Source organism: Mustela nigripes, chromosome 5, assembly GCF_022355385.1.
Source record: "Mustela nigripes isolate SB6536 chromosome 5, MUSNIG.SB6536, whole genome shotgun sequence".
NCBI classification, from domain to species: Eukaryota; Metazoa; Chordata; class Mammalia; order Carnivora; family Mustelidae; genus Mustela; species Mustela nigripes.
This window is the reverse complement of record NC_081561.1, coordinates 43060938-43077994: the sequence shown is the minus strand read 5'-3', so window position 1 is coordinate 43077994 and position 17057 is coordinate 43060938. Positions and strand designations below refer to the sequence as shown.

At 33.2% G+C, this 17057-nt stretch overlaps 1 protein-coding gene across 1 annotated transcript in view; it reads right to left on the bottom strand.

Moving 5' to 3' along the window:
• EYS (eyes shut homolog) overlaps positions 1-17057 on the bottom strand; it is a 1640601-nt gene that overhangs the window by 1110498 nt on the left and 513046 nt on the right. Inside the window, 1 exon segment of the mRNA XM_059401541.1 lies at positions 8404-8663. Coding sequence (XP_059257524.1) covers positions 8404-8663 — 260 coding nt within the window.

Genomic DNA, 17057 nt, shown 5'->3' with positions numbered 1-17057 from the left:
ATATAGCATAGCTTCCTTGATCTCTATTTCTATATCATGATCTTTTAGCTTGGCATCTACTGCAGGGTGGAAAATCCTCTGTACTTCCTCAAGAGTTCCGCGGGAGAACATGGGATAGTCTTACTTTATCCATTCACACCATGCTGTAAGCCATTGCCATTCTCTGTGGTGCCTACCACCAAATCAAGGGGCAAACCTGCCTCTCTATCTGGAGTTTGGGAAGGGGGCATTACCTCTTATAAAATCTGGCTGCCTCCTTCGTAGGAGATAATATGGAAACCTAAAAACTACTTACAACAAAAGAAGGCAAGAGTAAAAAGGAACAAAGTAGAGATACAACTACTACAGAAAGTAGAAATCAAATAGCAAGATGATCCATTTAAAGCCATATACATCAATAATTACATCAAATGTGGTTTAAAATTTTTTTTTTTCAATAAAAGGCAGAGTCAGCCAGGCTAAATAAAATAGCAGAACCAACTACATGGATTCTAAAGGGAATTTGCTTTAAATATAGAGATGATGATGAGTTAAAAGTAGGATGATGCACCAAGAAACACTTAAAAGAAATCTATAGTGCCTATGTGTCTAGCAGATCAGGCAGTCTTTAGGTCAAGTCTCATTATTAATTTGTCGTATTTTTTTTTCTTAGTTATCAAAGCTTTCAAGTTTAACTCTGAAGTTGCATGCTTGTAATTTCACCCATGCAGTCAATATTGTATCCTCACCATTAAAAACAAAATTAAAGAGTTATTTCCAAGTTAATATGGTTCTCTTAATTTTAGGTAAGCGAGTTATAATTCCAACACATTTCACCATTCATCAATCACCACTGCTATCATATTTAAATTATAAATGTTACAGTACAATTATAAATAACATAATTTGTTTATATGTTTGTGGGTTTTTTGTTTTTGTTTCTGTTTTTTTTTTTTTTTACAAGTTAAAGATTCAGAAAGTTGGATGCATTACACCATTCCTATTTTTAGCTTTCTCTGGGAGGCAGGGTGTTTTGACACTGATACGTTTCTTAGAAATGTTCTTTGAGGCACTGGGACTCAGGGACCTTGACTAGCCAGAGTAGTACCAGTGTGCCCTCCTGAGTTCAGCTGGGCTGATAAATCGGAAGAACGCTCAGAACCTACAAACTTGGGAAACTCACAGAATAACCTTGTTTTCTGTGATTTTGCCTTATTCATTTAGTTTGACATTTCTGGCATGGAGCTTTGTTACCAGCCAGCAACATATGTCAATGGGCTGAGGAAATTAGATTGCTAAAATGCAGTAGACATCGGGAGAAAAAAAATAAAGTAGACATGGACTGCATTTAAAATAAACCAAAGTTTTGCTGAGAAAGCTTGATGGTGTTTGGGGGATTTAAAGGAGAAAGAAAAGTACATATATATATATATATATATATTACACTTTCTATAGTCCTTGGTGTTAGAAGTATTTGTTTGTGTGAAGGGTATTTGTTTTGAATACATGCAGTGACAGCTAAAAGTCTGTCAAAGCTTTAAGTATATTGAATTCGTTCTATGCTACTCTCCTGTTTTTTTATCCCTATCCAGAATTCAGCTGACTCTATTAACTGCAATAGAGTTCTTTACACAAAAATAATGGGACATTCTCAAATGTCTTGGATTCTCTTATCTTTTCTTATAATGGCTTAGCTATACATGGTCATAGAGAATGCCTGTGACTGATCAATATTTTTACATCTTCCCATCCATCAAAATATTTCATAAGTTACTAAACTCATGTTTAGGAGCCAAATCAATGTAGATTATATGTATAATTTTTAAAATCACTTAATATTTTCTATTTCTAAAAAATTTCATTTTTTATTTCATTCTCTAGAGGGGATGGCATAGAACAAAGTACATTAACAATAGTTAGATTTTCATGAAACTTTATGAGGAAACATTTTGTCATTCAGTCTAGACCTTGACAACATTGGAAGTAATACCATTTGGAATAATTAGGAATGAAAGTAAGTAGGGAAAAACTAGATATATCTTTCATGTATTCAATAAGTTAGTGTTAAAATCATACATTTTAAAATAAAAACTAAAAATACTAAAAAATGACCTTTTTCAAAAGCATTAGAAGGCCATTATTTTTGTTTTTTTCTTAATCAAAAAATTAATTTACCTGGATTTTAAAGCTTTATGAAAACAAGAAAAAAATAAAGATTTCTCTCGGCAAGTCAGAATTTTTTAAAATACTGTTTTATTTAAAAAGATAAATATTGTTTTATTTTTATTTGAAAACACGAGATACAAATGTTAGCATTCTTGAAAAATTAACCAACTTTTACAAAACAGTTGCAGATTAAATCCAAACATTATGAAATATGACAGGCTAGAACTAATATTTCTAATAGGACTAATAAGGTTTTTTAAACACTAATTTTAAGAAAAAATTTTAAAAATGAGTATAAAAGCTCATATTTTATTTTATTTTAAAGATTATTTGTTTATTTATTTGATAGAGAGAAACAGAAAGAGAGGGAACATAAGCAGGGGCAGTGAGAGAGGGAGAAGCAGCCTTCCCCCAGATCAGGAAGTCTGATGTGGGCCTAAGTCCCGGGACTCTGGGATCATGACCTAAGCCGAAGGCAGACGCTTACCAACTGAGCCACCAGGTGTCCTAAAAGCTCATATTTTAAAATATAACTAATAATTAACATGATTTAAAGTTATTTTACGGCAATATATGTTTTCTTTGAAGAATTTTCCTAGTATAAATATCTACAGCCATTTAAACCTAATAGACACATGCTACCACACAAGCACATATTTTTAACCCACTGAGCCACCCAGGTGCCCCTAGAAGCACATATTTTTAATTGTCAAAAAGTGTAATTTTTAATTTAGATAAACTATATTGTCAAGTGACACATTTATTTGGTATTTAGAATTATACGCCTTAAGTAATGTGGCATTACCATAATAATAGTATATGTACTAGAGTAATAAACGTGTTTAAGTGCAACTGCTTGCCTCCTCTGGTACTACAAATCCATTGAGCTTAGAATCCTGATTATAAATCAATAGCACATGTAAATGATCTGATTTTTCCTTCTACTAAGACATTTTACAAGCACTCTATGCCACATTTTAATCCTTTGTGAAGTGTCATTAAAAAAAAAATAAACAGAAAACTTTTGCTTCTTTCACATTGGAGACATATGGATGAAATGGCTACATTTGGAAACTAAGCCCTTTAAATTAAATCGAAAGTATTGGATAGTGTGATGTTCTTGCCTATAAACTGAGACATAATTCAGAGTAGAAAGACAAAGCAGCTTTCCTAAAGAAAATAGTAGAAAATAAATATTTTTTAAGCACAAGACGATTTTAGATCTCTCACTATATACACACACATGCTAATAATGGAGACTGATGGCATGCTATATACGCATCGACATGCATGTTATCTAAAGTCCTCTCTATCTCTGTAAACCTCATATCATTCTTTTTTTTAAAGATCTTATTTATTTATTCAATAGAGAGAAAGAGAAACAGCGAGAGAGGGAACACATACAGGGGGAGTGGGGAAGGAGGAAACAGGCTCCCTACCAAGCAGGGAGCCCAGTGCAGGGCTTGACCCCAGGACTTTGGGATCATGACCTGAGCCAAAGCGAGACTCTTGACCGACTGAGCCACCCAGGTCCGTCATATCATTCTTATAATCCATTTATACCAGCCTGCAAGTTGAACTCAGTTCATTCAACTCTTGTTCTTCTCTTTCCCTTTACTATACACATTAGATAGTCCTCTTTTGATCACATACACTATAAACAAAAATACTAACTTATAAAAGGAATGTCATTTACTGGTAGCCTAGCTGGGAAGGATACCTAGAAGTTTTCAGAGTTTAAGAAGGAACCATAGTAACTGCCAGGACCAGTTCTTTCACAAACATTTCTCTCTTACTGCATTCAGATCTCCATGTGAAGGGAACATGGTGTTGGCTGCACCAATTGTAAAACTAGCAAAAAGTGAAAGCTTTTTTCTCTTATCATCAATTCCAAGGAAAGGCTCTGAATGCCAACATTCCAGTCCTATGCTGACATGGATCAATCATAATTGCCAGAGAGATGGGATTTTCTCTCTTAGTTTGAGTTTCCCAAAACAAGAATATGAGGTAATAATATGCATACAAGTAGCTTATTTAAAAGGTGATCCTGGAGATTATTGCAAGGAATGGAGAAATAAAATAGGAGAGAGAGGGGCTTAATGAGCTGGTTAGTTTATTGTGGGCAATGAAGTCTCCAAGGCTGCTGGGGATCCTCTTAGAAATCATGTGGAACATAACTCAAGAGTTGTAACACTACATAAAAAGGGTGGGGTATGCATCCGCAAAGTAAGAAAGAGCTCTTACTATGTTGTACTTGAATAGTTAGTTAATTTATGTGTCTCTCCTTGAACTTTAAATTCAATGAGGGTTTGTCTCTGCCATGTTTAATTTCCCCCGAACCTACCTCAAGACTTGACACATGGTAAGAAATCAATAATGGTTGCTGAATCAGTTAATAAAGAATACATTTTTTAAATCTCTAGAACACTACCAACATGCAGTTACAAGACTGGCATGTGTTATATATAGAGCATAGTGCAGAGAGGCAAAAAAAAAAAAAAAATGTGTAGTATAAAACAAATGCTGAGGTGTGTAAATTGATTGCATATTAAATTGCCAAAAACTAACACTATAAGGTACTATTGTAAATCCCATTTACTTCTAGGAATCTTGTGAAATTATATTTGTCTTTCTATGTGCTATTTTTATACTTAGTAAAGCAGAGATTTTTTAACCACAGAAATTGTTTAAACAAATAGGATTTTATATAAAACAAACTTGTATTAAATTATTACTGCTAAATGCTTTTCTGTCTACCTATTTCCCACTAGAAAATGTTCAATGTTCATAGGGACAAATTAACTCACCTCCATTCTAAACAGAAGACAGAAGCACAGCCCTTACTTTCTCCTGCAAAACATGTTCACCTTCACCATAGTTCTAGTGTTTTACTACAGCTATAATTTTTAAGTAGCTCACATTGTACCCAAACAGATTAGATTGTTTTGACTATAAGTTTCAATCACACTAAGCAAAATAGTTTACTTGGTGAGCATTCAGTTTGGCATAAATCAAAGTATCAGTTATTCTAGTTGCTGGTTCTTCAGAGTGCATTTTAATGCCATTTATAATTTAGTTGATTAGTATATAGTCACATTACTACTCTGGCTTTGGGATTTTATTTATATTCATATTTAAATTGTGACAGACCCTGCAGGCTGACTAATAACCATGAACAGAATTTCAAAAATGCATATGCTGAACTCCAAGGCCTTAAGCCTTAAGTCTTTTTTCTTGTGATGCCCTATATTCTAGTCACTTGGCAAACACAAACAGCTTGCAAAGAATTCCAGTGGAGTTTCCAAATCCGGTATCTGTATAAGAGGTTAAGTCTTGGAATTCTTTGTCGTTTAAAATTTCACTACTTTTAAAATGAAATTTGATTAGAATATTTTCCTTAAAAAATAATATAATGGCTTTGGTGTAGATCCTATTTCAAACAAAAGGTATTAAAATAACTCAGGGCATAGTGTCTAAAATATTCCACAGTCAACCTCTTTATAATATTCTGAGGTAGCTTTTTAAAGTAATGTCACAGGCTTTAGTTATTGACCTGCTACAGAGGTGGAACAACCAAAAGCAACAGTAAGTAAAAATTTTGGGGACGCCTGGGTGGCTCAGTTGGTTGATCAGCTGCCTTTGGCTCAGGTCATGATCCTAGTGCCCTGGGATCGAGTCCCACATCGGGCTCCTTGCTCCGCAGGGAGCCTGCTTCTCCCTCTGACTCTGCCTGCCACTCTGTCTGCCTGTGCTCACTCTTGCTCTCTCTCTCTCTAACAAATAAAATCTTATTAAAAATTTTGTATAGTAGTTAGATCTGATTTACAGAAACTTAGTCCATAATTTCTTAGGTTTAGGAATATTTTTCAATTTCAAATATATATATATGTGTGTGTGTATATGTACATACATATACATATATGTATGTACATATGTGTATATACATATACACATATGTATATATAGACGCACATATATATTTGAAATTGTGTATATTTTTATATCATTATTAATTATTAATTATTATTGCATATTATTATATATTTGAATTGTGTGTATGTGTATATATATATATACACACACACTTGCAAAACAATTTAGAAACAATGTACTCTTCACATATCTCTTTGTGCTGAATCATAATTAGAAAGTGATTCATTGTGCCCACCTGCTACTGTATCCAAAGCATTAATTTGAAATGGTCATATTTCTCTGAAAGACTTAAGTATAATGATGAAGTTCCAAGAAGACAAGATTTTACTAATATACAATGGTGAAATCTAAATTGTCCTCAGGATATTTTGTGATGCTCGTGAAGCTGGAAAATCTTATTACTAATTTGATAGTCGTTGATAAGGTTTTATGATATCTCTGAACTTCTTTTCCCTCACCCCACAACAGGAAAGGAATCTTACTAGATTATATAAATTCATTAAATGCATTTATTAATTGCACATAAATTATCAAAATTTTTACATAAAAAAACATGCTCACCTTGTAGAAAACTCTCTTTGGTGAAAACAGAAGAAGTTTTATTTTAATTGAAAATATGCTGCTACCTCTCATTAAATATTATATTCTGAGACTATTAGTTTGCTAAGATAAGCATTATGGATAATTCTGCTGAATAAATGAGCTCCTCCCCTGCTACTGAATACTATTTCAAAAAGTTTCATTCTAAATGTTTGTTAAAAGGTAATTATCCACCTAATTTATATACTTTATAATTACCGAGGTTTGCAGGATATCAAATGTCCCTTTAACATTTTTCCTATCTTGCTTTTCCTGACACATTCCTGCAAACATGTGTCTGTCCATATGCCTTGTATGCCCACATTATTTGCTTTATAAAGCCCATGTCACTTTTGTAAAAACAATTACTAATGGCTCTCCAGTTTATACTTCCAATCCCTCAGAAGGCCCAGAAGTTTTTGTCATGTACATACATTCAAGGACTTGACTGCAGAGGCTTGTAATTATCCTATACCTCAGGAAGTTCTAGAGGCTCATAAAAACAAACAGGAACAGATTTGACTAAGATACCAATTAACTGATATAGTCTAAGCTGACCTTTTAGGACAGAAGAGTAAACAAGTATTGTCCTTATCTTTAATAAGCCTCTTTTCTAGTAGGATAAGTAACAAGGAAAGAGACATGAAGCCATGAGTTGGTATTAGGAAATAAATATTAGTTGTAGACTCTTACACATAGTGTGATTTTTCTATTGTGCTTATGACACACTCCTGTTACACTGAAAACCTACAATGTGCTAGTTTTATGGCAGAGGCATTCCTGTTGAAGATGGTAATAGTTCTTCAGAAGCAAGCAGTACATGAGCAGTAAACATTTATATAGGTCACCTGTGCACTAATCAGACCTCTTTCAGTTACATCTGAAGAGATCCCAATCAAGCATCTTTCAAACTGTGTAAGTTATTATTGGCTGATATGACCCAGAAAACCAGAAGTAATTTGCTTCAGGAACAGCTGGATTCAGCAGTGCCAATAATGCTCTTTAATCTGCCTATTCTCTATCCCCTTCACAGACTCTATTTTATGGTACAAAGTAGCCACCAGAGGCACGTGACACTGGCTTAGCCACCAAAGTGGAAATAAGTGGTGTTCATAGATAAGTTCATGAAAAAAGTTACAGTGAAGCATTTGACTACCCTAGATTCTATCTATACTTATTTCTTTTTTTTTTTTTTTTAAAGATTTTATTTATTTATTCGACAGAGAGAAATCACAAGTAGGCAGAGAAGCAGGCAGAGAGAGAGAGGAGGAAGCAGGCTCCCCGCCAAGCAGAGAGCCCGATGCGGGACTCGATCCCAGGACCCTGAGATCATGACCTGAGCCGAAGGCAGCGGCCTAACCACTGAGCCACCCAGGTGCCCCCTATCTATACTTATTTCTAACTAACAGCTATTGTTAGGAACACTACATAAACAAGATTATTCAGGAAAAAAAGCTGTTAATAAACAATGGGAAATTTCTTTAAAACAAACAAAAAAGACCAAAAACTACAAAATTTTGTCCCTCTCCCTGCCCCCCATCGTCCCTCCTCACCATACTAGTTAGGCTAACTTTTTAGATTATTTCTCTAGTCTGTTTATAATACCTATATTTGGAGTCAAATAATCCTTAATTCTACAATATATGTAAGTTTTCTCTATCCCATTTTTAAGGAGCCATATCTCATAAAAACAAAACCAAACAAACAAAAAGTGAAAAAAAAATTAAAACAAATAAAAGCTCTTACCTTCTCTACACACACAGTAATGAGTTCCATCTACCAAAGTCAAACATGTTGAGTTGTTTCTGCAAGGGTCACTGAGTGGATCACAAGGGTTATAGTGTTGATGGCAAAATTTTCCAGTATAAAAGGGTGGACACAGGCATACAAATTGCCCAGGAATGGTAGACTCATGACAAAGAGCTCCATTCATGCAGGGGTCAGAGTCACATTCATTTATTTCTTCACTACAGTTTTGTCCAGTCCATCCAGATGTACACTCACAGCTGAAAAAAAAATTTAAGAAGTATGAACAGTACTGTTTCAAACTTATTCTTTATATTTTAATGAATTATTACACTAAACTAATATGTGGCATTTTTTTATAATAAGATTAAGAAATTATACATACTTTAAAAACATTATTTGCCTAATTTCCTGAGACAATTCAATGTATATTGTTGCAAGACTCACTGCAATGGCTAAAATAAGATTTAAGAAGCATTTGGTTTGCATGGAGCACTGGGTGTGGTGAGAAAATAATGAATACTGTTTTTCTGAAAATAAATAAATCAATTTAATAAAAAAAGAAGCATTTGGTAAATTCCTAACATAGTAGGCCAGTGAAACAGATAAGAGAACAACTATGCTACCAATTTCAATTTTCACAACTATTGAGTTTAATTACCAATTGAGAAAACTTCTTCAATTATTTCTTTTATGTAAAATAATTTTCACTGTTTAAAAGACTGAGATATTTAATTCAATATCTTTAGCAACATGTTATGCTTATAATCACCAGAGTATTTATAACAAGGTGTTCCTTTATGCTAAGCATCTGGATTTCATTCCCGTTTTTGCCTGCTTTTAAAAACATCTTTTCTCTAATATTTGAATAATGTGGGAAAACTGAAGAGAAATCAAATAAATGAAAAGTAAAGCGTTTGGATCTTGTCTGTACCTCACAGACTCTAGCTCAGTCTAACCATCTAGCATCTGTCATTCTCTCAGAAATTATTGAGTTCAAGGAGCACTATACTATCAGTTATTTACTAATCCTGCACATAATTTCATCTTCCCCTAAAATTTGCTTGTCATACCCTTTAGCAGATTTATAAATAAAAATTATAAACATTTCCATGATTAGCTTCCACTAATTAAACTTCTGGCTCCCAAGTGTGAATCTGAATCTCCATATTCTCATGTATATAGTATATGCTGAACATATTATAAATATTAATTGATGTATGAACTTCAGTTGGAATCATATAGGCTTACCTGAATTCTTTCATTTGGAAAATTGAAGATCAAAGAGCTTAATGAAATTGGTAATCTCAGAGAATTATTATAAAGATTAAATGATATAATGAATAAAAAGTGTATATATAGTGCCTGATAGCAACAATCTCTACCTACCCATGGTGGTAGCTAGGTGCTGTCACAGAATTTTAAAAAGCGGGTCTGAAAAACAATCTGAGGGGTTTGAAGTGACGGGGGTGGGTGGGAGGTTGGGGTACCAGGTGGTGGGTATTATAGAGGGCACGGATTGCATGGAGCACTGGGTGTGGTGAAAAAATAATGAATACTGTTTTTTCTGAAAATTAAAAAAAAAAAAAAAAAAAAGCGGGGCGCCTGAGTGGCTCAGTGGGTTAAGCCGCTGCCTTCCGCTGGGGTCATGATCTCAGGGTCCTGGGATGGAGTCCCGCATCAGGCTCTCTGCTCAGCAGGAAGCCTGCTTCCCTCTCTCTCTCTCTGCCTGCCTCTCTGTCTACTTGTGATTTCTCTCTATCAAATAAATAAATAAAATCTTTTTTTAAAAAAAAAAAGCAATTTTAAATTGAAATTTTAAATTTTATAAAGAATTTTAAATAAAATATGCATCTCAACAATGAGGATTGCTTTAATTTCTAGTGGTACTTTTCATTTATTTGTCAATCACATCTTATTTTAAAATGGTCTAATGCATTATTCAATTTGATACCTCCAATAATGCTTTGAAACAAGTAGGACATGTGTTTTTTTATTTGTTTGTTTTGTTTTTTCATTTTTAATTCTCACTTTATAGATGAGATAGCCAGAAGTGCAAAGGAGAAAAATGACTCATCCAAAGTCACCAGTTGGTAAACTTAGGATCTGAAGCCTAGAACTCTTCCTTCAAGTTTCTTTATTTTCTTTCTTTTAATTTTTTCTTTCTTGAAGGTTTCAGTTATAAGACTATCCAATATCTTGAGAAACAATGTTAAAATTAAATATATCAAATCCCAGTAAAATAGCTACTTTACTTAAAGTAGCTTTACTTCTAAGTGGTATTGCATAAATATTTGTTTTTCTGTTTCTTGTATTCTTTCATGAGTACATAATTCCAACTTGACTACTTTAAAAGAGTTCCCTGTGAGTAACCAATAATACTTGAGTATTTAACATATGTGCTGACTGTTTGTTTTATCTTCTCAAATAACAGGTGGCCCAAGATTTCATGTGGTGTCCTTACAAGGATCAAATCCTCAGGAAAGCATCTGGCCATATGTCAATAGGACTGATGATGCCAAGGTGAGGCTTTTGGAGATGAATGAATATTTGTAGAAAATAAAGTTCTAAAAAACAAAGTCACTATTTATTACTAACAATCAGACCTATACATTTACATATTTGAATCTGCTTTTATATATGTCAGAGAAACTAGTCTCTGATGGATGGAGAAAAACACGTTTTATGTGAGAGCTCCAATCTGGTTTTTAGTTTGTATCATGAAATAATTTCAGGATTTAGTATGAACTGGCAGGATTTTCCAAACTCACAGCTAGAAGCAGAATTTTTAGGGACTGAAATATGAAACAAACCAAAACACGTACTCTATGACTTTTCTGAATATACAATTTCCAGTAGTAAATACTTGAAAATGAATTTAATGTACTTAAAGGTAGACTAGTATATTCTAGTTTGCTGTCTTCCTAGTGAGATAATCAAAAATTCACTGGCATAAAATACATTGAATTCCTTCTAAGAACAACACTTCAATTCTTACATGCTGACTGAAAGAACCAAAACTAACAATAGAAAATAAAGTAGATTTCATTGTTATAAAATAGGACAAAGGAGTATTAAAAAAAAATTAGCTTCAAAATCTTAATTGATTCACATTTCTAAATATTAACCATTCTATATGTTTATCTCACCGTAAATATTGATATGCAATGACTAAATATTATTTGACAATATTTATATACTTTTTTGTATAAGTATATCAGCTTTTTTGGCTATAAACTTATAAATACAAATATCACAGTATACAGAACTGAAAAGACTCTCTTCTTTTACCAATTAATTTACTCAATATTAATATTCACCATTACTTGTATGCAAAATAAAATACCAATTGAAATTGGAAGGCAAAAAAGAAATGATAAGAACATAAATATAAAATAGTATTATTATATTTTTAATGTCTTAAAAAGTTAAGGGCACATAAAAAAGAAATAAAAAATACAGGCTAATCAGCTAAATCATTCATTCCTTATTTTATTGTTTTATCCATTCACCTATTTGTTCATTCATTCAGTTATCTCAACAGGTATACCACTAAAAAAACTGTATCAATCATGTGTTAGGGGTAATAGTATGAGTAATAGTATGTGCCACTGGGTGGCACAATATGGCTTAGGTCATGATCTCAGGGTCCTGGGATCAGCCCTGCATCAGGCTCCCTTCTCAGCAGGGAGTCTTCTTCTCCCTCTCTACCTATCCCCTCGCCCCAACTCACACTAGTGCCCTCTCTCTCTTTCTCACTCTCCCTCTCAAATAAATAAATAGAATCTTTAAAAAAATAATAATGAATTGTACAACGATCACTAGTATACTCTTGATCACTGAGATCCTTTTGGGAAAAAAAATGTGGAAAACCATTTAGCTCACTTAAACTGGTAAAGTTTATCTCAAGTAAGCCACTTATTTTATTACTAAAATTAAAAGTAGAAAACAGGACCAAAGACCATTCTAAAGAGCATCATGAAAGTGTAAAAATGCAAGACATAGAAAAGACTAACATAGGTGAAATGAAACAATGGAAATAGTCTAAAATGTTACAGTAAGGTGAGGCTGAAAACTATAGCAATAACAGTGAAACTACTTTCCTTTGCATTCTACCCTTGAAAATATTAATGTTTTCCTGTGGCCTTTAAATATGGTAGAGACAGAATCGGGTCACTATAGGGAGTAGAAGATGGATAAAATAGGGGGAACCTGGTAGCATGAAGATCATTCAGGAAGCTATTGTTTTATTTTTGGTAAGAGATTATGAGGACCTAAGCAAAGGCATTAATTAAGTATACCATATTTGAATTACATTTCTGATATAGACTGGAGAAGATTTGGACAATAATTAGTATAAGTTGATGAGAAAGAATAAGTAATGGGGAGTTTTTGGTGGATTTTAGCTTCAGTATTAGAAAGACAATGGTGCCATTCGGTGAGATAGGAAATGACAATAATGAAGATGGGAGAAGAGGGGAGGGTACTGATGCTTAATATATACTCACTTAACTGCATGATTTAAGATGCTGTCCTATATGTGGTAAGAAATTCAAATAGTGAACTCTAGAAAAATCAAGCCTTGTGATAAAAATTCAAGAACCATTCTAACAACTATTATCTGCAATAAATTAGTGTCAAATAAATTTAACATTGGTCTTTTTATACAAAAATATAAAGCTAATTCATTAAAAATATAGAACAGCTCCTCTATATTGTGTGATATACTCTTCAATATTTTATAATGAACCTATATTTTATAAAACATCCCCTATATGGCAAAGAATAGGTAGGAAAAAAATTATACTAGTCAAAATACCTACAAACACTTGATTGGTAAAAACAATTCTTTCTTTTATGTGTTTTTTAAGGGTGAAGAGATTGAATATGTGCTCTGCATGAATTCAAGGAATTCCATTTTAATATTAATAAAAAATAATCTTTCTATTTAGTTTATCAAGCCTCATTTATACATATATATGTATATATACTATACAAACATATATAAAGATATACACTTCATGATTTGGGACACACACTATTCATCTATCTCTAGATAACTTATAAATCATTTATCTATACTGAAGGAACTATTTTCTATATTTTTTTAAGCAATGTACATTTTGATGTAAATGAACTATTTGGATATTTCCTTGGAAAATTCTATTTAAATTATCTATGCATTCAAGTATTCTACATGATTTAATCTCTATGCTGTGTGAAAAAACAGTTGATCAATAAACTTTTTCAGAGTTGTTGAATGCAAGTTGTTGATCTGAATTTCCAAAAATAATTCTAGGGTTTTTCAAGATTCAAGGGATTCCTCATTTCATAGCAAGAAGTTGAAATACAAAATGCTTGGGTCAAACCTCTAGTACATTCACATTTAAAGCCTGAAGAAGATCTGGTGAAATGCATGTTGTATTTGCGAAAAAATCAAAAATTCATACACTTAAAGCCAACTCAATGTTGGACAGTAAAAGCAGATGCACATTTTTGCCATAATAATCATAATACAGAAATGTAAGAATGGGACATTTGATCACTGAGACAGATGGTCAGATTTTAGCAGGTTTTTTTTTTTTTTTAAGCTAGAACAAACATAAGAAAATAATCTTGAAAGTGAATTTAAAAAAAAAGAAAGTGACTTTTTTAATAACAATCTAAATAAGGTAGAATAAAATAGTTGCATAAAAAGGCTGGATACAAGATAGTTGACGCTACCATTCTCTGGGTTTACCTATTGATAAGGAATATGGCTAATACTACAAGCATGAATAACATGAATAATTGCATGATTCGCCTTTAATCATAACCTCAGTTTATATTTAAAATGTATAAATTTGATATCTTTAAATTCTTATATTTTGTATTTTATTTTTGTGTTTTGACAGCATGTGTGTATAAACAAAATAAATTGATGATGTTTTCCTATTACTTCTGGCTCTTGGTTTTCCCCAAAATGGATCCTTTGGATGAATCAATGTAAGTTTGCTTTTAAGTATAATTTTCTAAATATTCAGATAAATTCAAAGAAATTTTTATCTAAATATACATATACATGTGAATGAGAATGTATAATATAAAGCATATACACTGTGTTCAAACACTATTCAATCTGCATTTAAAAAATATATATAGCATATTTAAAAATACATAAAAATAAATATAAAAATATAATGTAACAAACAAATATATATCATATATATATATCATATATATAACATTTTATCTTGTTTTATTTTATTTTTTTAAAGATTTTCTTTATTTATTTGAAAGACAGATCACAAGTAGGCAGAAAGGCAGGCAGAGACAGAGGGGGAAGCAGGCTCCCCACCAAGCAGGGAGCCCAATGCTGGGTTCGATCCCAGGACCCCAAGATCATGATCCGAGCCGAAGGCAGAGGTTTAACTCACTGAGCCACCCAGGCACCCCTATAACATTTTAAATACAGTTGGAGAACATATAAAATCATATAATTTCTACATATATTCTTTTTCTTTCAAGTACAGTTTGACTAGGAGACAGACATTTAGAATACAAAATAAGAAGCAGAGTGTTATTTAAAGAAATGAAAGTACTGAGATATGGAACTTAAATTTATGAACATTTTGAAAAATAATTCATAAATGTGCATTATGTCAGAAGTTTTACAGGGAGAAACATTTTAAACTCCAAATTTAATAAATGTCAGACTTTAAGTTTCAAAAGAAAATCAACTGAGCAAGCAAAAGCCTAAGTACTTTCATACATTTTGAAAATGTATTATAAGCAAATAAGAAATGAAATAAATCTTTAGTTTGTTGTTGGGACTAGCAGTATAATAAAAGCTGTATCTGTTATAAAATGTATGTTTGTATTTGATGTATATATGTATCAGCAATTTATAGCCTAATTACTAATCATGCATTCTTAGTTCTAAGGTTGTATGCATATAACATAATTAATTATGGACTGTAGCACAATTTTGGTTAGCCAATCCAAAAAATACTTAAGAGGAAAGCTAATAAGTATTTACAGATATAAAAATTATTATGCGCCCATTTTCCATTAAAATTTAAAATATCTCCGGGGCACCTGGGTGGCTCAGTGGGTTAAAGCCTCTGCCTTCGGCTCAGGTCATGATCCCAGGGTCCTGGGATTGAGCCCCACGTTGGGCTCTCTGCTCGGCAGGGAGCCTGCTTCCTCCCTTCTCTCTCTCTGCCTGCCTCTCTACCTACTTGTGATTTCTTTCTTTGTCAAATAAATAAAATCTAAAAAAAAACAAAAAACTTAAAATATCTCCTTTAAAATACTTTAGATAATATTCACACTGCCTTTTGTTTCTTCTTAAAGGAGGTATGAGATTGTAGGAATAAATTAGAAGGAGAAGTGGAGAAATCTCTTATAAAAAATGTCACTTCAAGTCCCCTGTCTTATATGAGCTATGTGGAAGTTATCTGTATGTATGATCCTACTTTAAAGAAGTGGCATTTGGTCAGTCAATCCTTGGAAGCTTGTATAAATTGATGCTCCATAATAACTAAGGAAGAAATACCAGAATTATTATAGTAAAGAGTGGGGAAAAAAATCAAAAGCTCAGCAAAATAAGCATGCTAAACTATGTATTTTATGTAAGGGCACAAGACTGATCTTGTTCTGTAAAAGGATGTGGAGACGACTCTTTTTATCAAAGTGGTAATATATATGCTTTTCAGAGGAGCATGAACTTCATTGAGAATCTTAGTTGTCCTTCACACACAAAGACTGATTATAGGAGATACTGTTACCAAAATTGGCTTCTTGTGGAGTTAACAGGATTGGGGGAATTTCAAAGGACTAGGTAATGGCACATAATCTTTAGAGCAAATAGGGTAAAATTATAATGATCACTAACTTTAGAGAGGTGGAAAGTGGGGTTCTGATCCTCAGAGAGCCATGGTTATATGTCATAAAACACATTGCCTCTAGATGCAGGATAGATTAGTAGACAAGGATATTCTTCAATTTACATAATCAAAATAAATCAAGACTGGATAATGAGGAGGATGAGGGCAGCCTCCCCAGCTAAATATGATGATCCTTTGCCCAGATTTCAGACCTCAAACCCACTAGTTGAAAGAGAGGCCAGGTGCCCAGGAGAAAACACACTGTAACACCACAAGATATAGCAATGATTCCAGCAACAGGATCTATAGTCATATTACTTTTGTAACTACATTTAGGAGGAAGAATGACAAACATTTCAAGGATGTTGGACTTTCAATGTAACACTGAAATCTAAGTTTCATAAGTTTCATTGTCCTAGTATGAGAATGGAGGCATATGGAGGCAAGGGAATAAATGTACCTGACCCAGGCGTAGCCCACAATGGGTCCACTAGTTTCAGCTGACATTACCCAGGCCATAAAGATATACTTGAAACAGATGTAATTTTTCATTGGTAGAACTTTCACTCCATTTTTTTGGGGGGGGGGTCTTGGGGATTAGAATTATAAAGAATATTAATTGGGGAGCACCTGGGTGGCTCAGTCTTTGAGAGGCTGCCTTTGGCTCAGGTCATGATCCCAGGGTCCTGGGATCCAACCTTGCATCTGGCTCCCTGTTTGGCGGGAAGGTTGTTTCTCCCTCTCCCCCGCTTGTATTCCCTCTCTCACTGTCTCTCTCTCTCTCTG